The sequence below is a fragment of the Rhinoderma darwinii genome, chromosome 1 (genome assembly GCF_050947455.1).
Source record: "Rhinoderma darwinii isolate aRhiDar2 chromosome 1, aRhiDar2.hap1, whole genome shotgun sequence".
NCBI lineage: Eukaryota > Metazoa > Chordata > Amphibia > Anura > Rhinodermatidae > Rhinoderma > Rhinoderma darwinii.
The window spans coordinates 417,060,327-417,087,391 of record NC_134687.1 but is presented as its reverse complement, the minus strand read 5'-3'; the positions used below and the strand labels follow the sequence as shown (position 1 = coordinate 417,087,391).

At 44.7% G+C, this 27,065-nt stretch overlaps 2 protein-coding genes across 4 annotated transcripts in view; one reads left to right on the top strand and one right to left on the bottom strand.

Moving 5' to 3' along the window:
• Positions 1 to 318: 318 nt before the first annotated feature.
• APEX1 (apurinic/apyrimidinic endodeoxyribonuclease 1) lies at positions 319 to 9,227 on the bottom strand. Of its 2 annotated transcripts, none has more exons than XM_075829098.1 (5): positions 8,990 to 9,227; positions 2,556 to 2,681; positions 2,302 to 2,471; positions 1,943 to 2,135; positions 319 to 1,094 (listed from the first exon to the last, which is right to left on the bottom strand). In XM_075829098.1, exons 1-5 carry the CDS (start codon positions 9,210 to 9,212, stop codon positions 580 to 582), a joined length of 1,227 nt encoding a protein of 408 aa, XP_075685213.1. In that variant the 5' UTR covers positions 9,213 to 9,227; the 3' UTR covers positions 319 to 579. The 2 variants fall into 2 exon arrangements, with proteins under 2 accessions (XP_075685213.1, XP_075685221.1); XM_075829106.1 differs by having other exon boundaries at positions 9,020 to 9,227.
• OSGEP (O-sialoglycoprotein endopeptidase) overlaps positions 9,005 to 27,065 on the top strand; it is a 36,404-nt gene continuing 18,343 nt past the window's right edge. The window contains exons 1-7 of one of the 2 annotated variants that reach the window (XM_075829126.1): positions 9,005 to 9,192; positions 10,916 to 11,039; positions 12,515 to 12,634; positions 17,741 to 17,916; positions 18,924 to 19,019; positions 19,167 to 19,216; positions 20,596 to 20,674. In XM_075829126.1, the coding sequence (XP_075685241.1) occupies positions 10,925 to 11,039; positions 12,515 to 12,634; positions 17,741 to 17,916; positions 18,924 to 19,019; positions 19,167 to 19,216; positions 20,596 to 20,674 (636 nt within the window). In that variant the 5' untranslated portion in view covers positions 9,005 to 9,192; positions 10,916 to 10,924. Of the gene's footprint in view, positions 9,193 to 9,316; positions 9,472 to 10,915; positions 11,040 to 12,514; positions 12,635 to 17,740; positions 17,917 to 18,923; positions 19,020 to 19,166; positions 19,217 to 20,595; positions 20,675 to 27,065 lie in introns of those variants that run through there. The other variant, XM_075829118.1, reaches the window with a different exon arrangement.

Sequence of the window (27,065 nt, the reverse complement as noted above, 5' to 3'; positions counted from 1 at the left end):
GTTTCTTTAATCACTACAAATAGAAATTGAAATTTGTGTTATTAATGCCATTTATAAACAATGTCAGTTATAAATGGCATTTACGATAAAAACAATTCATGCTATTGGTAATAAAACAAAAAATATATATATTTTTCTTTACGTGGTGACCAATTGCATTGTAGAAAAATACTCAAGAAGTCAGGAATACCACACATCTCTGTAAAGGAATGAATGCTAGCAGCACAAGTACCTTGTTAACTCTGTAGAGAACAGTAACCACATTTCATAGAATTCATATGACCTAGCTCTTAAAAAAAAAAAAAACGAAAAAAAAACTTGGGAAATAGAAAACAATTTTATTTTTTCAAAGTCTAACACTACATGGCAAAAAGCCAATTCGGAGGAAAGCACCACGAAGCTTGCCTGATCTTCTGGCAAAGCATACATCATGAACTTCTTAACATGACTATGACTTACAGTCTAAATGGTTATATGGACTAGAATAAAAGGTGAACTCTGAAATTACACATCAAAGCACTGAAACTATATTCTCATGGCCAAGTAGAGAGTTGTCAAGTAGACACCCACTAGTTGCCTTTACATAGCTATATAAAGGGTTATTGGGCAGTGGTCACTTCCCAAGGCTTTGCTTCTGATCTTGCTGTCACACAAGCCTGGAAGCAAAGCTTTTGACAGGACAAAGTAGTCCAGCCGCCATCCAACATTCTTGGCCCGTGCGTTCATCATGTAAGTCCAAAAGGTATAAGCATACTGCTTGTCAGGGTACAGCTGGCGGAAGCTATCTACAAAGCCGTCAGCCAGTAGTGCTCCAAATCCCTCTCTCTCCTGAGGAGTGAAGCCAGGGGTTTTCTTGTTGGTTTTGGGGTTCTTCAAGTCAATCTCCTGGCATGCAACATTTAAGTCACCACACAAAATGAGTGGCTTTTTGCTTTCCAATCCCTTTAAATAACCACGGAAATCTACATCCCAGCGCTGGCGATAATCAAGGCGTACTAGGCCGCGGCCGGAATTTGGAACATAAGCAGCAACCAAATAAAAGGAGTCAAACTCAGCAGTGATCACGCGACCCTCCTTATCGTGCTCTTCAATTCCTGGTAGAAAAAGAAATAAGACTTGAGACCTAAAAATAAAAATCGCATAAATGACAGTCTACCAATGTTAACTTTCAACTGGTAAGATTTTAAATATGGGTAAATAAGCAGATGCTTCAGTACAGAATATTATCCAAACAGTACAGAATATTATCCAAAACAGAATATTTGGTATATTATACCAAAAAATTCAATTGTTAGACAATGAATGTCTCAAAATTCACAAATTTCCCAGTCTTTTGCAGAGTCATTTATAGCAGGGAACTAGAATTCAAAATAAAGTACTTTCCCGCATTGACTTGGCTTCTTGCATTTGATATTGAACAGGGTCTGAAGCTTCAAACCTCCAGAATTTATCCAAACTTCCAAAAGTGTAAACCATCATCCAAGATGTCACCCATTTGCATATACTCTAAGGGACCTCTTAGATATTCTATTATACAAGTGCTGATTGACAATACAGCATGTTGATCAGTGTTCGTTTGCTCCATTTAAATGGAGCAATGATTGCAAGTAAGGGGATGAATGATTATTGATACGATTGCTCGACCCCATCGATTTTGCATCTTGTCGGCAGCACATCCCGTTTACACAGGTAGATGTCCTGCCGACTAGTGACCATATTTCTTGCCGCAATAAAGGTCTGACCAGCCAACAAACAAGCGTTTGCTCGTTCATTGGCTGATCGCTGACCTGTTTACACATCACTGGCCGGTGTAAAAGAGCCTTAAGGGACTATGATCTGTATACACTTCCAATCCTGGCAGCACACAGGGTGTAAGGACAAGCAGTTAGACAGCAATTTATCTATGGCTGCCCTTAATGAAGATACAAAAACAGATACTTACCAATGCCATATGTGACATCAAGAGGCTTCTCTTTACAAATCATTGCCACTCCACTATAACCCTCTTTCTCATCAGAACAGGCCCAATATTTATGAGGGTACTCGGGCATGTCCTTAATCTCAGCAGGGAGAGCTTTCTCTGCACACTTTGTCTCCTGAAGGCAGAGGATGTCAGGATCCTCCTCCCGTACCCACTACACAGGAAAGAAAACAACACGCTATACATGACACCATTTCCAGTTGATAATTATCGGGAATCTATTGTAAATATAAAAAGTCTAGCTGTGTCAGAACGGGCAGTTTTACACATAGCAGTCAAACCTCACATGTAAAAGATTAGCAGAAACGTAGGGCACGTACTGTTAAACCGGCTTTTTTGACCCATGCTCTAATACCATCAACATTCCAGGAACTGATCTTCAGTGTGTACTTCTTGCCATCTTCATTGGTAAATTTGTCAGGGGCATCCTCATACAGGACCACAGGTTCAGCCTCCTTCCCTCCCTTCTTACTCTTCTTGTTTTCAGGTTCTGAGAGATGCAGAGATAAATGCTGAATGATAAAGTCTACAAACCTCTGGAGTATTTACATGTGACACCAGGAACTTTACTTACCCTCAACCTGCTCAGAAGACTCTGTCTGACACTTCACGTCCTCCTTCTTCCCTCTTTTCGGCATTTTGACAACCAAGGAGATTAGACGTGGATACAGCAAATATCGAAGCGTTTTGAATGTTGCACCTGTTAAAAACAAATGACAGTCTATGTACCAGGTGTAAAGAACCTCAAATACCACAACCCAAAAATAATTAATAATAAAACACCCTGTCCCCTACATCTAACATGTATTTATAGGTCAAAGACTAAATAAGGTACTGTTCACATATGCATAGCGGCTTCAGTTCATAATGAACCATAGGTTAATAATGGGATCCACCTGGTTGCGTTGTTTTGACAGCAAGAATAGCGCTGTATGCTACACTATTCCTGACATCAAGTGCGACAGAATTGCTTTTGGAGGCTTTGATGGTTGTACCCGCATGTGTGAACATATACTTAAAGGGCTCGTTCAGTTTCAGCATATTTTGTATAAATAAAACGAATACAATTTTCCAAAAACTTCCTATATTTATTCCTCACGTTTCTCAGGTTTCCAAGATCTCTGCTTATTGTTTATCCAGCGGATAAAATTCTGTCCATGGTCATGCGATCATCACATGACCATGGACAGAATTTTACCACTAGAAGTAGACAATGAATGTTCCTACTCAATAACAACAGAGAGTGTGTATATTATGCTAATTTAGCTCTACTAATGTACATTTAACTATTACATATGTGAAATTCAGGAAGAACATACTTTCCTTTAGAAAAACGCAATTACAGTAGAGATGTATGCAGTTTACTGGACGCTATGCCATTCTGAGGTATTCCGCTATGCGGAATAGGATTTTTTTTTAACATGGAAACCTATGAGTGACGGGTGCCACTATATGGCATCTGTCACAAGTATATGTTAAATGTTTACATTGGGGAGCTTCCCCAGTGTCGGAGTCCCCGTACATAGCATCAGGTAGCGATCTTCCCGGGGGTTTCTTATATGGACACTGATGTCAGGAGCTACTCGCACTCCCAATGCTCTGGGCGGGGACTCCGGCATAGTAGCTCCTGACATCACTGTCCATATAGTCAGGAGCTTCCCCTGGGCACAGGTAGCGCTCTGCCCAGGGTTCAGGCGATGTATTCCTCTGTATGCCTATGCAATGGGATGTGTTTTTTTTTACTTCCGTCAAACGTGTACATTGGGGGTCCAGACGTATACCTCAGATGGAAAAAATGTGATGTGAAGAAGGTCTAAGAAATCTACATGGTCAGCGGAGATCCCAGCAGTTTAGCCTCTGTCAATCTTAGGCTACGTTCACATCTGCGTCAGGGTTTCCGTCGGAACGAAGCCCTGACTGACACAAACTGAAACCAAAGGTTTCCATCACCATTGATTTCAATGGTGACGGATCCGATGCCAATGGTTTCAGTTTGTCTCCGTTGTGCAAGGGTTCCATCGTTTTGAAGGGATGAATACCGTAGTCGACTACTATTTATCCCGTCAAAACGCGCCGTAAAAAAGTAGTGCATGTCTCTTCTTGAGACGTTTTTCATTGGGTCAATAGAAAAACAGCTCCAAAAACAGCCGTAAAAAAACGCATCAAAAACGGCTGCAAATAAGAGACTGTTTTCTCTTGAAAACAGCTCCGTATTTTACAGCCGTGTTATGCGTGTGAACATACCCTAAGACATTATTCACACGACAGGGTTTCCCGGCCGTATGACGGCCGTTCATAAAACGGCCGCAGTAGGAACAAAAGACCTCTAATGGGGCGGCCGGGTCTTCCGTCGCTCGCTTTCTCGCCTTCTCCTCCTCACAGTGTGAAGTGCATGTGAGGAGGAGGGTTTTTTTTTCTCCCTGTAGGAGCAGAATCCCCAATCCCCGGCCACAGCTTCGGCAACGCTGTGGCCGGGGATTGGGCATTCAGCTCCAGCAGAAGTCCCTGACTTCACTGTGTCCATATATGTCATCAGGCACTTCTGAAGCGGAATCCCCGACCCGGTGGCCGGTGTTTCCGCTCCAGGAAAAGTCCCTGACTTCACTGTGTCCATATATGGACATTGAAGTCAAGGACTCCTCCTGCAACGGTGGCGCTATCTACAGAGAGGTAGGGGGTGATGTGTAGACCTACCTACAGGGGGCTGTGTGGCATTACCTATGGGGGGCTGTGTGGCATTTCCTATGGGGGGGCTGTGTGGCATTACCTATGGGGGGGCTGTGTGGCATTACCTACGGGGGGGGGAGGGGGCTGTGTGCCACTACCTACGGGGGAGGGGGGCTGTGTGCCACTACCTACCGGGGGGGGGCTGTGTGCCACTACCTACCGGGGGGGGGGCTGTGTGCCACTACCTACCGGGGGGGGCTGTGTGCCACTACCTACGGGGGGGGGGGGGCTGTGTGCCACTACCTACGGGGGGGGGGGGGCTGTGTGCCACTACCTACGGGGGGGGGGGGGGCTGTGTGCCACTACCTACGGGGGGGGGGGGCTGTGTGCCACTACCTACGGGGGGGGGGGCTGTGTGCCACTACCTACGGGGGGGGGGGGGGGCTGTGTGCCACTACCTACGGGGGGGGGGGCTGTGTGCCACTACCTACGGGGGGGGGGCTGTGTGCCACTACCTACGGGGGGGGGGGGGGCTGTGTGCCACTACCTACGGGGGGGGGGGGGCTGTGTGCCACTACCTACGGGGGGGGGGGGGGCTGTGTGCCACTACCTACGGGGGGGGGGCTGTGTGCCACTACCTACGGGGGGGGGGGCTGTGTGCCACTACCTACGGGGGGGGGGGCTGTGTGCCACTACCTACGGGGGGGGGGGCTGTGTGCCACTACCTACGGGGGGGGGCTGTGTGCCACTACCTACGGGGGGGGCTGTGTGCCACTACTTACGGGGGGGGGGCTGTGTGCCACTACCTACGGGGGGGGCTGTGTGCCACTACCTACGGGGGGGGGGGCTGTGTGCCACTACCTACGGGGGGGGGGGGCGCTGTGTGCCACTACCTACGGGGGGGGGGGCTGTGTGCCACTACCTACGGGGGGGGCTGTGTGCCACTACCTACGTGGGGGCTGTGTGCCACTACCTACGGGGGGGGGGGGGCTGTGTGCCACTACCTACGGGGGGGGGCTGTGTGCCACTGCCTACGGGGGGGGCTGTGTGCCACTGCCTACGGGGGGGGGCTGTGTGCCATTACCTACGGGGGGGGACTGTGTGCCACTACCTACGGGGGGGGGGCTGTGTGCCACTACCTACGGGGGGGGGGGGGCTGTGTGCCACTACCTACGGGGGGCTGTGTGCCACTACCTACAGGGGAGCTGTGGCAGTATCTACCTTGGGAAGTATGTGGCATTATCTACAGAGGGCAGTGTGTGGCATTATCTACAGAGGGCTGTATGTGGCATTATCTACAGAGGGAAGTGTGTGGCAAAAAATGTACAAATGAAATTCATCAGATTTTAAAACAGACAGGGAAAAAAACGGATGCAAAACATGTCAAAAATCGGTCGTTAAAAACAGCAACACGGCCCGGAACGTAATCAAAACGGATGCAAAACGTTTTTATCTGCCGACACTCGGACCCTGTCGTGTGAATAAGCGCCTGTTCACATCAGCGTTGGCTTTCCATTCCGGGGTTCCGTCGGATGATTCCGTCGGGTGAACTCCGCAACGGAAAGTCAAACTGAAACCTCAGCTTCCGTTTCAGTCAACATTGATATCAATGGTCACTGAAACATTGCTAATGGTTTCCGTTCGTCACCATTCCGGCAGGTTTCCGTTTTAACAACGGAATCAATAGCGGAGTCGACTGGGCTATTGATTCCGTCGGAAAACCGGAAATCTGCCGGAATGGTGACGAACGGAAACCATTAGCAATGTTTCCGTCACCATTGATATCAATGGTGACAGAAACGGAAGCTGTAGTTGCAGTTTCACTTTCCGTTGCGGGGTTCACCCGACGGAAAACTCTGACAGAACCCCGGAACAGAAAGCAAACGGTGATGTGAACAGGCCCTAACACGTTAGTGCGAATCAGGCCTAAGGGCCTGTTCACATCAGCGTTGGCTTTCCGTTCCGGGGTTCCGTCGGAGGTTTCCGTCCTGTGAACCCCGCAACGGAAAGTGAAACTGAAACCACAGCTTCCGTTTTAGTCACCATTGATATCAATGGTGACGGAAACATCGCTAATGGCTGCCGTTCGTCATCATTCCGGAAGGTATCCGTTTTAACGACGGAATCAATAGCGGAGTCGACTGCGCTACTAATTCCGTCGGAAAAACGGAAATCTGCCGGAATGGTGAGGAAAGGAAACCATTAGCAATGTTTCAGTCACCATTGATATCAATGGTGATTGAAACGGAAGCTGTGGTTTCAGTTTCACTTTACGTTGCGGGGTTCACCCGACGGAAACCTCCGACGGAACCCCGGAACGGAAAGCCAACGCCGTGAGAAACGGCCGTGAAAACGGTGATGGAAGTGTGCATGGGGCCTAAGGCCTACTTTGGTCAGAGATTCTGTGACCGTGAGGCCCATGAAAGTCAATGGGGCCGTCAAAAAAAACTGAAGGCACACGGAAGGCATCCGTGTGTGACGGAGCCGTTGCCTAGAAACGGCCGGGCGGGCAGAAGTACATTAGAGATATTACACTAATCGGCAGCCACTTCTCTCTATCCAGTACTGATAGAGAGAAGAGGCTGCTGATAAAAAATAAAAAGCAGTTCATACGTACCCCGGTCGTTGTCTTGGTGACGAGTCCCTCTTCTTCCTACAGTCCGACCTTCCGGTATGACGCGGCAGTCCATGTGGCCGATGCAGCGGCGGTCACATGGGATGAATCGTCATCCCAAGAAGCCGGCCTTCTGACGTCATCCAGTCCAGCCTTCTGTTATGACTTTTATCCCATGTGACCGCCACTGCAGCCTGTGATTGGCTGCAGCGGTGATATGAGATGAAACGTCATCCCAGGAGGCCGGACAGGAGGAAAAAGCAGGGAGTTCTGGGTAAGTATGAACTGATTTTTTTATTTAATTAAAATTTTATTTTGCTAGTCACTGTCCAGGGTGCTGAAAGAGTTAGCGCCGATCAGTGCAGCCCATTAACTCTTTCAGCACCCTGTACAGTGACTAGCGCTGAACAACCATTCTCTTTCAGCACCCTGGACAGTACCATGCTCGGCGCTCGGAAACACGGAAACCACACGGATCCGTCAAGAACGGCCGATATAACGGTGAAGGAAGTGTGCATGAGGCCAGTTTTCACGGCCGTTTGTGACGGATCAGTGTGACCGTTTTAGCGGCCGTGTGCACTCCGTGCGCCCAGCATGGTACTGTCCAAGGTGCTGAGAGTGTTAATGGGCTGCACTGGTAACTCTTTCAGCACCCTGGACAGTACCATGCTCGGCGCGCGGAAAATAAAATTTTAATGTAATTAAAAAAAAAATACTTACATTCCTCCTGTCCGGCCTCCAGCGATGACGTTTCATCCATGTCACCGCTGCAGCCAATCACAGGCTGTAGTGGCGGTCACGCACGTCAGGATGACGTCAGAAGGCCGGCCCCCAGGGATGACGCTTCATCCCACGTGACCGCCTCTGCAGCCAATCACAGACTGCAGTGGCCTCTGCAGCCAATCACAGGCTGTAGTGGCGGTCACGCACGTCAGGATGACGTCAGAAGGCCGGCCCCCAGGGATGACGCTTCATCCCACGTGACCGCCTCTGCAGCCAATCACAGACTGCAGCGGCCTCTGCAGCCAATCACAGGCAGCAGCGGTCTCTGCAGCCAATCACAGGCAGCAGCGGTCTCTGCAGCCAATCACAGGCAGCAGCGGTCTCTGCAGCCAATCACACGTTGCCGCGTCACAAAAGAAGGTCGGACTGGAGGAAGAAGAGGGACTCGTCATCAAGACAACGACCGGGTACGTATGAAATGCTTTTTATTTTATTTTTATCAGCAGCCTCTTCTCTCTATCAGTGATTGATAAGACAAGTGGCTGCCGATTAGTGTAATATTTCTGTAATGTTTTTCAGCCCGCCCGGCCGTTGCTAGGCAATGGCTCCATCACACACGGACGGCACACGTATGCCTTCCGTGTGCCTTCAGTTTTTTTGACGGCCCCATTGACTTGCATGGGCCTCACGGTCACGGATTCTCGGACCAAAGTAGGACACGCTCTACTTTGGATCGGAACGGAGCAACGGGGCCGTCAAAAAAACTGAAGTGTGCATGGCCCCATTGAAATGAATGGGTCAGTGTGCTAGCCGTCAGAAAAACGGCTAGCACCCTGAAGAAAAACACTGAAGTGTGCATGAGGCCTAATGCATTTCCTGCAGCAGACTCATAGCCTCGTGTGACCACGCATGTTCAGTCCCATTTAACCTGCGTATGACACGATTCCATACTAATCCCATTACAAAATAAAGCCATTCATTGCCCATGAATTTTTATTTGTTACCCGCGCTGTAGAATACGTGTACCCACACACCGAACACGGCGCCTCCTCCAGCAGCAGCTCCTGGGGACGCTCCACACAAAGACACCGGAGCGGAATCTCCACACGAGGCTGCCCGGAAACACGTCGCGGGAAGCGGGACACAACAGAGACACGTGGTGTGGCTAGACTCCGGCGGCTGGAAGGGGCGGAGCTCCGGAGTGCAGGTACAGTACAGTACAGACATGTGGTCACCGACGAGCTTGTCTTGTGTGAATAGGGCACGATAACATTGCGCTTTGGGGACGACTTATCTGATGCGGGACTCCCCCTCTATTACCTCCGTTTTCATTCTATTTTTAAGGCCCACTTATCTATGGAATAACACCAGTTGTCTGACAACTGCATTGAAAAGAATGGCATCATATTTATTTAGCCTCTACCAAGATAGCGCCAACATTTTTGCAAAGCTTTTTGTGCAGAAATATGGAGGTGAACTATGCCAGGTACAAGCTGGCATAGTTCATTAGCTGCGCCATATTCCTCAATAGACGTACACTGGATCTACGCATTGGTGTGCGCCAGGATTAGTAAATGTGCTTGTATGCGTTTTCAAGATGGTTGTGACCATATAAATAATGTTTCTCCGCAATGTCCTGCCTTCTTTATGGGTCTCTAGGCTTCCATTTTATTCCTTCTCAACCTCTTCCACCTAAGGCCTGATTCACACGAGCGCTGCGCATCTCTGACATGAAAAGCTGCAAAAAAAAATCACCCAGGTTATCAGTACTTGGAGTTAGGCCCCATGCACACGACCGTGCCCACAATCACAGCCCACGATTGCGGGCACGGCCGGCCGCTGACTGACAGCCGCATTTTCGGGCCGTGCTCCCATACAAAGTATGGGAGCACGGCCCGCAAAATGCGAAAGAACGGACATGTTCCATAATTCCCGGAACATTTCCACGGCACGGACACCCTTCTGTAGTGCTACGGAAAGGTGTCAGTGTTCAATGAAAGTGAATGGCTCCGTTTTTGCGGAGGTTTTTTACGGTCGTGTGCATGGGGCCTAAGGGTTGGTTGTCACACTGTAGAATGGATTTTCAATATAAATTCTGTATGGAAAATCCACATCAAAGGTAAAGTGCAAGTGAAGGGGGTTTTGCTTCCACACAGTGACCCTATGACAGTGCTGATTGGGGCCAGCGCACAGGTAGGAAGTGTTGTCATAACACATAGGAACACAACAGCTGCAGACTTGGTACCTCTAACTTGAAGCACTTCTAAATCAGTATAGAAGTAAGATATTTCAAGGGGTAGTCCCATCACAGGCAATACCTTAGGTATTGGGGTCCCTCGGCCAGACAGACATTTTGCTGCAGGGGAAATGTATCATTCACCGATTTGAACCCTATCCGAGCACCTTGATTTCGAGTGCCGCGGTTCCTTCAAGATTGAAATCACAGACAGTGCACGGATGCTGTCCGTGGTTTTCACGCACCCGTTGACTTCAATAGGCGACTAGGTGCATGAAAACGCACCAATATAGGACATGCAGTGAGTTTCATGCAACGGGCACTTGCTGTGTGAAAGCTCACGCATGTGTGAACGGCCCCAATGACATCCATGGGGCCGTGTGCTGTGCGTTGTTTCAATGCCCAGCACACGGACGAGATTCACGCTCGTGTGAATGAGCCCTTAAGATTTTCATGTAAAAAGGTGTTTTATTTATTTTGGTTGATCTAATTTTAGATGTTCCTCATCGGATTCTTAGATACACTATTCGTATTACTCATCATTGTTTACTATCTGTATTATCGGTTCTGTATTAACCCCTAGTAATTTCTGTTTTATGCCCAGACCGGCCCGGTCCACCCATGTATGGCTGGCATCTAACACTGGCCGTGATGAGACGACAATTTTAGGTCTGGTATCTTTTTTTTGTTACAGGCTGTCACAATGACTATTGTCTTGGGATTTGAAGGAAGTGCCAACAAGATTGGAGTGGGAATTGTTCAGGATGGGAAGGTTCTAAGTAATCCACGAAGAACCTACATTACCCCTCCAGGACAAGGTGAGGGCAATGTAAAATAGTAACCACCTAAAACTGGCCAGAGATCAAAGCTAATGATCGGACGATGAAAGACCATCATTAAGCATTAGGCTGGGTACTCCTAGGTCGGATATTCAGTGTAAAAGTATGCAGCGTAGCCGACCTAAAACTCGCAGCCAATTCCACCAAATTGTGGTGCCGTTTTTCGGACGGAATCTTTGCTGCGGAAACCAGCGCTTGAAAAAACAAAAAGAAAAGTTCATACTTACCCCAGCCGTAGTCATGGCGATGCGTCTCTGTGCAATCTGGCCTCCTGGGATGACGCTGCATCCCATGTGACCGCTGCAGCCTGTGATTGGCTGCAGAGTTCACATGGGATGAAACGTCATCCCATGAGGCCTGGGCTGCATTCAGCACAGTGGAACGCATCGCTATGACAACGACTGGGAGGTAAGTATAAGCTTTTTTTATTAATTGTGAATTAAAAAAAAGGTTTTCCCCATTTTTTTTTATTTGCGATTTTTGCGGCGGAATCGCAGCATTTCTGTTGCGTTACTTGGCTATTTTCTTCTTCACCACAGGTCAATTTATGAACGTTTTTGCTGCAACGTGTGCATGAGATTTGTTCAAATCTCATCCATTTTGCTGCTACTGTAAATGCTATGCAATTTCGACACAGAATTCCGTTGCAGAAATTTCCTCAGCTTGCGCTACCTGAGAACCTGGCCTTATGATTGTGAAATTACCATGGGACATACTTTTCAGCGATAGAAAAAAATCGTCTAAGGCCAGGTGTATTTTGGTCAGTATTTGTATGCCAAAGCAGGGGTGGAACATAAATATAGAAGGCGTATAATGGGAAGATTTGTGCCTCTTCCGTGTTATGGACCCACTACTGGTTCTGGCTCACAAACCGTGATGCAAAATACTGACCAAAATATACTGACCAAAATCAGCAGGAATTTTAGGGCATGCCATCGATTTTTCAAATCCGCAGTATACCCTATATGTCACGAAGTTGCCACATTGCAAAGGGTGGAATCTGTGACAAAATCAAAGGTGGAAAAGTTACGCTGCGTCTGTATGTACCCTTATAGTCTGAAGTGGAGGGGGCCCGAAGGCACCAGGCTTCTCCGGACCATTTCCCATTCCTTTCTGTCTCCTGATCTGTATTATCAGTGCAGGAAGGGTCAGCGGAATGTGGTAAGTCTGCTGTAGCCTGAGGAGGGGAGTAAACCGTTCTACAGGTTTAGACCACCATGGATGTTGGCATTTCCCCTTCTCTAACCTAGACCACCAAGTATCAGGCATTTGCCTCTTCACTACCCTTGACCACCAGGAAAGCTGTCATTAACCCCTCCACTACTCTAGACAGCCAGGGAAGTTTTCCCTTATTTTTTTTTTGTTGTCTATACCTAGAAAAGTAATTTTGAGACATGAGGGTCTATGTTTCTCTAAACTTCTAACACTGTTTTTATGTATGTACTATACTAAAGGTTTCCTGCCCAGCGACACCGCCCGTCACCACCGATCCTGCATTCTGGATGTACTCAAGGAGGCTCTTCAGGAGGCAAAGGTACAGCCAGAGGAAATCGACTGCGTAGCTTACACAAAAGGTAAAATGGCAAGTAGTGTGTGGGTGTGTAAATATAAACGTGTAAGGGGTTATTTATTTCTTTTTTGCCAGCACATGTGTGCATGCTACCAATGATGAACTGTGACAGCCCTGATAAGAGCTCTGCAGCTATGAGTCAAGTGCAGCACCGTAGGACGGCTCCAGGGCTACTGCGCATGTTGGGAGTTGTCCTAATCCATTGCATAGAGGTGGCCAGGCAGGGAGTCACTGCACATGCGCTAAATACGCGCGCCAACTAACCCAGCCAGACTCTCAGAAAACTACACAAAAGGAGCTAAACCAGCTCGGCCACCTTTGCTGGACCGTGGTGGTGGCCGTACCCATAGTAGACGGAGAATATACAAAGATGGGGTGGACAGAATGGATTATCTCCCAAACCCCTACATTTAAAAAAAAAAAAAAAACCACTAGGATATTTGCAAACATACATATATTTGCATTATGTATATCTTGAACGCTAATCGTTGAAATAGGAATAACCCTTTATGTGCAAATTTGTTTGCTCCAAGGCAATATTATTTTATTATTTTCATATTGTTTTTTATGAGCCGATTATGTCATACACTGTGCATAAAATCGTGGCGTGTTCCGCTCTGAAAATCCACCACAAACAACTTTACAATGTATATGAATGGGGTTTAGGAAACCTCCTTCACATAAAGCAGGAAATAGTGCTGCAGATTTTAAAATTCTGTCTATTCTGCTGTAGATCTGCTCTCGATTTTACAATGCGTTTCACCTACTCTATTGTGATGTTGACTCCACTTTGGCTGCGTATGTCACCTACTCTATTGTGATGTTGACTCCACTGTCGCTGCGTATGTCACCTACTCTATTGTGATGTTGACTCCACTTTGGCTGCGTATGTCACCTACTCTATTGTGATGTTGACTCCACTTTGGCTGCGTATGTCACCTACTCTATTGTGATGTTGACTCCACTGTCGCTGCGTATGTCACCTACTCTATTGTGATGTTGACTCCACTTTGGCTGCGTATGTCACCTACTCTATTGTGATGTTGACTCCACTTTCGTTGCGTATGTCACCTACTCTATTGTGATGTTGACGCCACTTTCGCTGCGTATGTCACCTACTCTATTGTGATGTTGACTCCACTTTCGCTGCGTATGTCACCTACTCTATTGTGATGTTGACTCCACTTTCGCTGCGTATGTCACCTACTCTATTGTGATGTTGACTCCACTTTCGCTGCGTATGTCACCTACTCTATTGTGATGTTGACTCCACTTTGGCTGCGTATGTCACCTACTCTATTGTGATGTTGACTCCACTGTCGCTGCGTATGTCACCTACTCTATTGTGATGTTGACTCCACTTTGGCTGCGTATGTCACCTACTCTATTGTGATGTTGACTCCACTTTCGTTGCGTATGTCACCTACTCTATTGTGATGTTGACGCCACTTTCGCTGCGTATGTCACCTACTCTATTGTGATGTTGACTCCACTTTCGCTGCGTATGTCACCTACTCTATTGTGATGTTGACTCCACTTTCGCTGCGTATGTCACCTACTCTATTGTGATGTTGACTCCACTTTCGCTGCGTATGTCACCTACTCTATTGTGATGTTGACTCCACTTTGGCTGCGTATGTCACCTACTCTATTGTGATGTTGACTCCACTTTCGCTGCGTATGTCACCTACTCTATTGTGATGTTGACTCCACTTTCGTTGCGTATGTCACCTACTCTATTGTGATGTTGACTCCACTGTCGCTGCGTATGTCACCTACTCTATTGTGATGTTGACTCCACTTTGGCTGCGTATGTCACCTACTCTATTGTGATGTTGACTCCACTTTCGTTGCGTATGTCACCTACTCTATTGTGATGTTGACTCCACTGTCGCTGCGTATGTCACCTACTCTATTGTGATGTTGACGCCACTTTCGCTGCGTATGTCACCTACTCTATTGTGATGTTGACTCCACTTTCGCTGCGTATGTCACCTACTCTATTGTGATGTTGACTCCACTTTCGCTGCGTATGTCACCTACTCTATTGTGATGTTGACTCCACTTTGGCTGCGTATGTCACCTACTCTATTGTGATGTTGACTCCACTTTCGCTGCGTATGTCACCTACTCTATTGTGATGTTGACTCCACTGTCGCTGCGTATGTCACCTACTCTATTGTGATGTTGACTCCACTTTCGCTGCGTATGTCACCTACTCTATTGTGATGTTGACTCCACTGTCGCTGCGTATGTCACCTACTCTATTGTGATGTTGACTCCACTGTCGCTGCGTATGTCACCTACTCTATTGTGATGTTGACTCCACTGTCGCTGCGTATGTCACCTACTCTATTGTGATGTTGACGCCACTTTCGCTGCGTATGTCACCTACTCTATTGTGATGTTGACTCCACTTTGGCTGCGTATGTCACCTACTCTATTGTGATGTTGACTCCACTGTCGCTGCGTATGTCACCTACTCTATTGTGATGTTGACTCCACTTTGGCTGCGTATGTCACCTACTCTATTGTGATGTTGACTCCACTTTCGCTGCGTATGTCACCTACTCTATTGTGATGTTGACTCCACTGTCGCTGCGTATGTCACCTACTCTATTGTGATGTTGACTCCACTGTCGCTGCGTATGTCACCTACTCTATTGTGATGTTGACTCTACTTTCGCTGCGTATGTCACCTACTCTATTGTAAGAGGTGAAATCGACTGTAAAATAATGCGGTTAATACAGATTTACTCCAGTTTACCTTTGATTTTTGGAGGGTTCCACTACCAGCAGCATGTGAACGCACTCTTATATTCCAGAGCTGCATTCATAATGCCTGAAACTTCAGGACTGAAGTTTTCCTACATTTCTTGCTGACTTATTAGTATGTGAACACTTCTCTTTGGTAATTTGCAATCTTGGGATTGCTTTTTTTTCCACCAGACACTATACACAGTAATCTGATGTCAGATAAGTGAAGCAATGCATTTACAAAGTTACTCTATTCGTTTTTCTGTCACACGCGAGACCCATTTGAGATCTTAATATGCATATATTTATGATGTTTATAGCTTTTATGTGGCATCAGATCATGATATTGTAATGTGTGAAATTACTGGTGGTTATGTGGAAGGCCCAATTATAAATTATGCTCTGGGCCCAAGATATCGAAGCGTTACTTCTGACTTGCTGTTTCGCTACGTTTTTGCCGTGCAGTTGAGGTAAACAATTATTTTTTTCTTTTAACCTCTTAACGCCGAAGGACCGATATATCCGTCCTCAGCAGCTGCTAGTTCGCGCAGGAGGACGGATATATCCGTCCTGTGATGGCGCGGGTACTGACAGTGTACCCACGCGATCAGCGGCAGGAGCACGGCTGTTATACACAGCCCGGCTCCTGCTGCAACTGCCGGAATCGAAGCGCGCTCCGATTCCGGCAGTTTAACCCATTAAATGCCACTGTCAATAGTGACAGTGGCATCTAATGTGTTTGACAGAGGGAGGGAGCTCCCTCTGTCACCCCATCGGCGCCCCCGCAAAGAAATCGCGGGTCGCCGTCGGGTTTCCATGGCAGCGGGGGGTCTAACAAAGACCCCCAGGTCTGCCTTCAGCATCTGCCTGTTAGGCGATGCCGGAGGCATGACCTAACAGATTGCCTGTCAGTTTAACACTGACAGGCAATAATGCTTCCATATACTAAGTATACCAAAGCATTATATATGCAATCAGCAGATCGCATAGTGAAGTCCCCGGGTGGGACTAAAAAAAAAAATGTCAATCAGTTAAATAAAGTTGGTGAAAAAAATAAAAAAAAATAATGACAGTGAAAATCAAATAAAACGACTTTTTTTGCCCAAAAAGTGGTTTTATTTAGTAAAAGTGTCAAAACAAATCACACATACACATATATGGTATCCCCGCGATCGTAACGACTTGAACAATAAAATGAACACATTAATTAAACCGCCGGATGAACGGCGTAAAAAAAAAACGCAAAAAACAACGGCGAAATTCTCTCTTTTCTCCCATTCCCCCCATAAAAAATTAAATAAAAATTAATCTATAAATCCTATGTACCCCAAAATAGTACTAATGAAAACTACACATTGTCCCGCAAAAATCAAGCCCACATACGACCACATCGACGGAAAAATAAAAACGTTACGGCTCTTGGAACGCGGCGATGCAAAAACAAGTAATTTTTTTCTAAAAGGCTTTTTATTGTGCAAACGTAGAAAAAACACATAAAACCTTTACATATTTGGTATCCCCGTAATCGTGCCGACCCATAGAATAAAGTGAACATGTTATTTACGCTGCATAGTGAACGGTGTAAATTTGTAACGTGAAAATAAATGCTGGAATAGCTGCTTATTTTCAATTCTCTCCTAAAATAAAGTTAATAAAAGTTAATCAATATATTATAAGCATCTAAAAATGGTGCAATTATAAAGAAGAAAGTATAGAAACTACTGGATGCTTATACAGTTGCATTCTATTGCCGTTGACTTCTATTGCAAAAATAAAGTCTGGATACCTTTTTTTTTTTTTTTTTTTTCCGAACGTATTTTTGCAGCCGCAATTTGCGGGTGAATTGCGGCCCCATTAATTTCAATGGCTTCCATGGGCCGTGCATTGCCCAGGAGCCTGGCTCATAGAAATGAATACACACTGCCATGTGCATGGCCCACGATTTTGTGGGTGGCCTGCGGGTGACACTCCGCGGCTGTCCGAGCCGCAAATCACGGCCGTGCACACCACTACGGTCATGTGCATGAGGCCTAAGTCAATAGCGACCGGATGCAATTATAAAGGGATGTTGTATTTTTTTAATCAATATTATTATATACAACAAAAATGTGTCTACTGTATAGCAAAAACATAGAGAAATCCAGAATTTTAAAAGATCCAGCATTTTGATGGGCAATAATAAGGAAATGATTGAAGATAAATCAGCAGTTAATAAATGGGTTGTCTGGTTTAAAAAAAAACTTTTCAAATCCCTGATTTGGAGAATTGTGATTAGTCTCTTATTCAAGATCCCCATCTGTTAGCCAAAGCAGAGTGGCTATGAAGAGGGTCTCTAACTTCTCTTATTGTGCAGGGCCTGGAATGGGAGCACCTCTACTGTCAGTGGCCATAGTTGCACGTACAGTCGCTCAACTGTGGAAGAAGCCACTGCTGGGAGTGAATCATTGCATAGGGCACATTGAGATGGGGCGTCTGATTACAGGAGCTGTAAATCCCACTGTGCTGTATGTAAGCGGAGGCAATACACAGGTAAGTCCTCGAAAGTCACATATGCACTTCTACGTTTGGATTTTAGCCAGTAATAACGATCACACTTTGTGCATGCTAGCGGGAAATCGGCATGATGAAATGCACATATTATTTCAGTTACTAGGGCGAATGGCTGCTATCAAGCTGCTGCCTCCTTTCTGTGCTGTCAGGACAGCGCTGATCCAGCTCTGAACTTCAGTCACATCTGACAGTCAATGTTCTGAATTACCAGCAACCAGTTTTTGTTTTCAATGGTTTTGTCAGACAGCACATCACTAGCAACACGTCTTTTTCAGATTACTCAGGTGTTCAGCTAAAAGGGGTACTCCTGGCATTTTTTATTGTTGGCCTCTCCTTAGGTTAGGCTGTCAATATCAGATTGGTGGTGGTCCACAGTCTTCTCACAGTGTACAGTCACAGCACCATACACATCTGTAGTAGCTGTGCCTGGAATTGGAGTTCCGGTCCTGTTCAAGCATTGCAGTCCCAGGCACAGCCGCTACAATGTGTATGATGCTGTGCCCAGTAAACACTGAAAAGGCCGTGGCGACAAACGCTGCAGGAGTCAGTACTCCCACCAATCTGATATCCTAAGACAGAAGTATCACTAGTCTCAGGCAAGAGTAGGGTCAATAATAAACCATATTTTGCAAAATGTATGCATATGAAAACCGTCATTCACTTGATTGCAGAATTGAGCGCGTGTATAATGTATGTAGTTAAATATGAATTCTAGAGTAACTGTAATTTCAGAAAACTTTTGACATGCCCTAGTGACATGTCAGACGTTTGATCAGTGGGGGTCCGGGTGCCGAGACCCCCACGATCGCTGAAAACGAACGGGCTGAAGCGCTCACCTGAGCATTTTATCTCTTTGGATGCGATTGGCAATCCAAGAATGTCTGAAGACAGGCTCACATAGAAAGTCTATGTTTGCTGAAACGACAGTCACTTTAAGATAAAAATAAATCAGACATCTGTCATATTCAGCGTCTCTTTCGGCACAGGTCATTGCATATTCTGAACAGCGGTACCGGATATTTGGAGAGACAATCGATATTGCTGTAGGAAACTGTCTAGATCGATTTGCCAGGGTTCTGAAGGTAAGATATTCTCTACTTTTCAAATCCAAGCTTTTCACCTTCAAAATAAAATACTTCACCTTTTTAAAATGCACATTACAAATGGCCAAATTAAAATATTTACTAGCATTTATACTAAATTGTTTCATATTTCTGGTTTTGTCCAAGATTTCGAATGACCCCAGCCCTGGATATAACATTGAACAAATGGCTAAGAAGTGAGTATGAACTGAACTGTATCCACACATTGTTACTGGGATTGTTCATTGTCCACCCACTTGTAATAAACAGTCTTTTACTTCTTATAATATAATATTCACTATACTGCATGGCCAAGGGTCATGATCAACTGACTGGAATAGGCCAAATATTTGGTTTTAGTTCAGGATCACTAAAATAATATACTAACAATAAAACAAAAAGCTATAGCTGTGCTAAAGAGCATTTCTCCTTAGGGAGAAATAATAAGAATTTGGTTGGAAATAGAAGTCACTGAGTTGGTGTCTTTATAAAATCTTTATTTTATACTTATTTTATCCACTATCTTTTGAGTTATTATTTGTATTTCGTTTTTTTTTTTAAAAACATTTTTATCTTCAGTCAGCAATCCTGTATACCACCTGGTTCAGAGGGCTTCTGAAAATGTCCATCGATATAAGAGAAGTGTTGCCTGAAAGCCAGGAACAGGACCATATAATGGCTGGCCACCAGGGAAAAAAAAAAAGTGTAGTTGACAAGCTCCCGATGTACACTCTAAACATGTCTGAAGGGCTCCATTATCCTGACGGCGGAAAAAAAAAATGTCCTTTTGACCTGTCCGGCTGGTATACATCAGTAAACCTTTTCTTTGAAGGAAGGAATAGCGTATTCATCCTGACAAATGTAGGGTCCCCTTCACAGGAACATTAAATGTATACGTCGGGAAGCGCCAGGGACTCTGGGCCTTGGGAAGCTCCCGACATCACTGGCCAGAGCGCTTCTGACGCTCTGGCCGCGGACTCCGGTATTGTAGCTTCTGGCTATGTCAGGGAGACCAGAACTGGCTGTGGTGGTAAGGGGTTAATGGAGCATTTCTTTGTTTTGCCAGAACTGTGCGTTTAATCTGCTACTTTATATTACATGCCTTAAATTGGTTGTCATGCTGGTAACTGTGTAACAAATAGACATATACCGGTGTAGATTGGTGTCTGAAATTTAGAAACGACCCGGCAGGCAGAAGGTGCGACAAATTTTATTTTAGTAGCGCACTCCGTGATAGGTTTGGTGCATCTTGCTAGACACTTTATTTTTTTCTGTTCTTTATGCCACCTCTTGGCTGGCTTCAAAATTGTGACGGACGCCAATTAATAGATCTGGCGCATTTGAGGACTCAACTTAACCACACCCCCTTTTCTAGACTTTTTTTTTTAGTGAGTTGTAAAAAGTGCTTAAAACACACAATAAATCTGCGGCACGGCATGTGCGCTAGATTTTTGGCGTAATTTCAACCAGAATTCTGGCGCATTTGGCTTAGTAAATCTGCCCCACGTTATCTCCTGAATTTACTATAAGATTATCTACTTACGTAACAAAAGTTTTTGCTTTAATTTCATTTTAGGGGCAAAAAGTTTGTGGAGCTGCCTTACACCGTGAAAGGAATGGATGTATCCTTCTCTGGTATTCTGTCATATACAGAGGTAAAACCTGTTTAATTCTAGACTTGCGTATTTAGGAGTAAGGCCTCATGCACACGACCGTAAAAACTCCCGTTATTACGGGTCGTAATTACGACCCGTAATAACGGGCTCATAGACTTCTATTGGCGACGGGTGCCTTCCCGTTTTCTCACGGGAAGGTGCCTGTGCCGTTGAAAAAGATAGAACATGTCCTATTTCAGGCCGTAATAACGGCACGGGCAGCCCATAGAAGTCTATGGAGCTCCCGTAATGACGGGTGGCTACATGTGTGCACCCGTCATTACGGCAGCGTTGCTAAGCGACGTCAGTAAATAGTCACTGTCCAGGAAGCTGAAAGAGTTAACTGATCGGCAGTAACTCTTTCAGCACCCTGGACAGTGACTACCGATCAGTATAAACCTGTAAAAAATAAAAATAAAAGACGTTCATACTTACCGACAACTTCCTGCTTCCTCCAGTCCGGTCTCCCGCCCGTTGCCTTGGTGACGCGTCCCTCTCGACATCCGGCCCGACGTCCTGGATGACGTTTCAGGCCATGTGACCGCTGCAGTCTCTCTCGCTCCTGTAAATTTTATTTAATTTATTGACTATGAATGAATGTATAGAGAATTTATTTGGTTCTGTGGAACGTTTAAAAGGGATTTGGTGAATCAGATGGATCAGGTCAATCACAGGCTGCAGCGGTCACATGGACTGCCGCGTCATCCAGGGATGTCGGGCTGGATGTGAAGAGAGGGACGCGTCACCAAGACAACGGCCGGGTAAGTATGAATTTCTTTAACTTTTATTACAGAAAAGGCTGTCCCTTCTCTCTATCCTGCACTGATAGAGAGAAGGGGCTGCCGATTAGTGCAGTGCTATTTTGCCGCCAAAAACGTGCCCGTAAATACGGGTGGAATACGGGTGACACCGGACCCGTATTTACGCCAGTATTTACGGGTGGGAAAAAATACGGTCGTGTGCATGAGGCCTAATTCTGTCCTAAATGATTCCATAATTTATCCCTGAATTTATTCTACCATTGAACAGGAGGTTTATGAGATCCATTGTATTCCGATACCACTTACGTTATTTCATATAGTAATGGAGACCGCTATAATCTCCACTTCAGGAAACGGAATGAGTGTTGTCAAGCTCTTCTCTGTTAGTTGCATTACTGAACAAAATATGATATTACAGTATGAAGTCCAGAATCATGACCGTCAACTTCCAAAGTCTTCTCTTCCTGACTGACGGGACGTGCATTTTTATTTAGAGCGGTGGATAAGCCACTGCCCGAGACCTCTGGTAACATGTGAGCTGCGCTTGGCAACATTGTTGGGATCAGCTAACGTTTAATGTGAATAGCCCAGATCACTGGAAATCCTAAATATTACTAGAAATGCGCTTTTAAATAACTCAAAATCAGCACAACAGCCGTAAATCAAAGTATCTGCAGATGGGTTTCACTTTTCATGCTTGGGTAAGCAGGAATTCTTTACAATCGGCTCTGTCAGGTCTCCTAGGATTCCCCTTTTAGGGTATGTGCACACGTAGTGCCCAAAAACGTCTGAAAATCCAGAGCTGTTTTCAAGGGAAAACAGACCCTGCTTTTCAGACGTTTTTTGACCAACTCGCATTTTTTGCGGCGTTTTTCGCGCCGTTTTCGCGGCGTTTTTTACGTCCGTTTTTGGAGCTGTTTTCATTGGAGTCTATGAGAAAACAGCTCCAAAAACGTCCAAAGAAGTGTCCTGCACTTCTTTTGACGAGGCTGTATTTTTACGCGTCGTCGTTTGACAGCTGTCAAACGACGACGCGTAAATAACAGGTCGTCTGCACAGTACGTCGGCAAACCCATTCAAATGAATGGGCAGATGTTTGCCGACGTATTGTAGCCCTATTTTCAGACGTAAAAGGAGGCATAATACGCCTCGTTTACGTCTGAAAATAGGTCGTGTGAACCCAGCCTTAAGGACCGTATAGGATACGGGGGAGATTGAGTTCAGGAATATATATTTTTTCTATTATTTGTATTTTCATGTGTAAACGCTGCTAGATATAGAGGGAGCTTGTGAGTCCTGGGGCCCTTCTCATGTAATCTGGTATTCAGCTCATGTTCATCTCACTTTCGAGCATTTAGTTTTAGTTGCTTTATTTCTATTCACCTGTTAGGAATCTGCTGTTACGTTTCTGCTTAACCCCTTATTTTGGCCTAAGGACGTGGCATTTTCGCTTATTTATTTACTACTTTTTTCATAGTCTCATTTCAAGAACCATAACTTTTTTGATTTTTCTATCGAGGTGTGTTCTTTGCGGGACGAGTTGTAGTTTTTTAATGGCACCGTTTTGAGGTACATATTGTTATATACCGTATTTTTCGGACTATAAGACGCACCTGACTATAAGACGCACCCAGATTTTAGACAACAGAAAAAAACCTTCAGTTTCACCACATTCCGAGAGCCATAACTTGGTGTGAGGGCTTATTTTTTTCTGGACGAGCTGTAGTGTTTATAAGCCCCATTTATTTATTTTTAGTACATACGATTTTTTTATCACTTTTTATTTCATTCCTTTTAGCGCTATGGTGACCAAAAGACAAAGTTTCTGGGGTTTTAAATGTATTTTTTTTACGCCGTTCACTGTGTGAGTCAAATAATGCTATATTGTAATAGTTTCTGACTTTTACGGATGCAGAGATACCAATTTTTTTATCTTTACATTGTGCTTGGGGAAAAATGGGCAACGGGTTGTTGTTTTTTTTAACTTTTAAACATTTTTTACACTCCTGAAAATGTATCTAACTTTTTTTTTTTACACATTTTATTAGTTCCCCTAGGGGACTTGAACCAGCGATCATTAGATCGCTGGTACAATACACAGCAATACATGGATAAGTTACGGAAACAGCGTAACTCGCTGAGCTACGCTGTTTCCGTAACTCCCATAGTAGTGGATGGCAGTTACAGAAGCAGCGTAGCATGCTACGCTGTTTTCGTAACTACTATACAATTCTATAGGCGTTATGGAAACTGCGTAGCTCAGCGAGTTACGCTGTTTCCGTAACTCTACCATGTAACCAGGAAGTGGCCGGAAGACAGCGGAGCCGGGTAAGATAGAACGGGGTTTAGAGGGCCCCTGTTCTAGAAATAGGTGCGGGTCCCAGAGGTGGGACCCATATCTATCTGACATTTATGACATATCCTCTGGATATGTCATAAATGTCCTGCATGGGAAAACTACTATAAATGCCGCGGTAACTAGTTAAATGGCCAGGAACAGAGCCCGCTCCAAACATCATCCCCTTCCCGCTCCATGATGTTCCGGCACATGAAGGGTTGGGAAGGGGTTAAGTAAGGAGCGGTCAGGGTCCCTTGACTGCCGACTAAGACGCAGGGTCTTTTTAGCAAGATTTATTCTGGCTAAAAACTGCGTCTTATAGTCCGAAATATACGGTATATAGTTATTGTATAACTTTTGTTAATTTCTGCCATTGTTTTTTTGGGGTTTTGTTTTTATGGCGTTCACCGTGCAGTATAAATGACATGTTAACTATATTCTGTGGGTCAGTATGATTACAGCAATACTAAATTTATATATATTTTTTTAAATATTGTACTACTTTTGCACAATAAAAACACTTCATTTGTTTCTTGAAAATTGATGTTTTTGTGTCGTCGCATTCCAGTTTTCATAGTTTTATGATGCTTTTTGCTGAACATCCTAAATAAGTTGGTATATTTATTATACAAGGTGTTATGGTTACGATACCAATATGTAACATTATTTGGTGGCATACTTGATTATTGCAAAAAATTTGTTGTGCGCCATTGTCCAGTTCCTTGTGTGTGAGGGGCTGCGTTCATGGTGGGTGCTTTTGTTGTGTTTACTATGGCTGCATACAGAAGTGTGTGTGTGTGTGTGTGTGTGTGTGTGTGTGTGTGTACTTAAAAATGAAGAACTTGTTTTATTAAGTTGCTTCTTTTTTAAAAGCTTTGAAAGTGAAACCTTTGAAAGGGAATTTTTTTTTAAGATAAAAATGTCAGTCAGTGTGTTTTGTGCAACTTTCAAATTAGTTTTTATTAAAAATTATTTTTACTTTTTGAGATACAGCTGCTCTGTATCTATACAGAGCAGCTGTATCGTTCGCTAAGACCTGAATCCGTCAGTCCCGCAGACCTGACTGGTTCAGTGTCAGCGGTTCCTGCATGTCTGGGACATGCAGGATCCACCTGTAAACTATCACTTCTAAGTTATGAACTTAGATGTGATGTGTAACAGGTGAATCCTGTGTGTGAGAGACATGCAGGACCCGCCGTCACTGAACCCGTCAGTCCTGTGGACCTGACGGGGACAGGATTTAGCACTGCATACAGCAGATAGAGAATACAGAGCAGCTGTATCTAAAAAAAAGTCTAAATTATTTTTAATAAAAACTAATTTGAAAGTTGCGCAAAAGACAGCGACTGACATTTTTATATAAAAAAAATAATTTTCTTTCAAAGTTTTACATAGCTTTCAAGTCCTGATTTTAATAGCTTTATTAAAAAATTAAAAGACCGGCTCTGTTCACACTTGTGTCATTGTTTGTGTTTACTACAGAAACCATGACACATAGCCGCATACCACCGACTGATGGAACCCAATGACTTACAATAGGGTCCATTGGTTTCCGCATGTAGTGCTGTTCTTTCCGTCATATCGGCTGGGACTGCTGACGGTGGCTCTGAACGAAGCCTCTGACCGCAGTGTGAACATAGCCTCAAAAAAACCACAATAGATAGAGCTTGCAGAGAATATAGTCTACTTAAGGATGGTACTTAGAATTGTCAGTGTGAACCTAAGTGCATCTTTAGGAAAAGCGTGTTTTATTTCCAGGGAGCGCTGGATATATATATATATATAGTACAAAGCTCAATCGTACATTGGCGGTCTACTTCATAGACGTTTTAGCTGCAGTATTCAGTCAGTTGACAGAGTAATGAAACAATCATAACGTTATTTTTCTCTGTCCGGATCCTGTACTGTATAAATTTAGATTTTACTGCTTTATTGTTCTACCACAGCACATAATATATCCTTGCCACTGCCGCTCTTATTGATTCCTTTATTTCTGATAAAGGTACTGCAAGGGCAATGTCCGTTGTGTCTGCATGTTCTAGAGACCGTTTACAAATCCTAAATATATTGTATAGAGAAGATACACTTTGTCCTGATTGTATGTAACTTACGTAATGGCATGAACTGTACCTTCTTAAGGGCCTTTAATCCTTTCGGTACCAGGACAATTTTCGCACTTTTGACTTGCTCAAAAAGATCATGCGCTTCTACAATATCAACATTTTTTATTCCACACCCATAACCAAATAGTAGACACCTGACACCTTGTGAAAATCTCTTCTAATACTTTACACTCATGGCCATGTTTTATGCAATTTTGCATCAAAATGTAACATTTTGTAAAAAAAAAAATCATGTTTCCGGCTAATACTCTGACACGAGCAGAGCCTGAGACACACCACACCTCTAAAAAATGAAAGTTCTAAGATTTGCAGAGTTTATTAATGCAAAGGCATAGCTAGGTTCTCCAGCACCCGGGGCAAAGATTCATTTTGGCGCCCCCCCCCCCCCCCCCCCAACCTCTTTCCCGGCATCTCCTTCCCCCTCGCCAAGTTTATTTTCTCTACCAATCAATGACGTGTCATTTCTTTTCCACATTTTTTTTTAATGTAACTCCAGCACAAAAACATTTGTACATTTTACAAGTAATATAGTTCCATACACAGCACCAGAACCACGCTCATTACATACATACAGCACCAGAACCAAGCTCATTACATATATACAGCACCAGAACAAAGCTCCGTACATAAATACAGCTCCAGTACCAAGCTCTGTACATATATACAGCACCAGAACAAAGCGCAGTACATATATATAGTACCAGAACCAAGCTCAGTACATATATACAACACCAGCACAAATACAGCTCAATTTAGTGCAACCCCTGCCGTATAGGTTTGCACTAAATTGTTGCCAGCTCTCAGCATGGCCCGAACAATGGTAAGGATATGCTGGGAGTTGCGGTTTCACAAAAAAAAACATATCATAATCATACCACCCATCATCTCGCTGCAGATCATACAGTGACTACAGTACTGATTAGAGGCAGAATAAACATTTACATTAAGTGACTCACCGGTGACGTCTCAGATTCTAGTTCTTTTTCTCCATCCGGTCCAGACCTCTATGACGACTTCACCCGGTCACAGCTCATTTCTGCAGTTTGCCGCTCAGATGTCTTCAGCTTCCCACTTTTCCAAAATTTCTACACCTATGAACAAAGATAAAGTTCTCATTATACCACACACTACGCCCCTAAATATAATAGCGCCATACACCGTCACACACA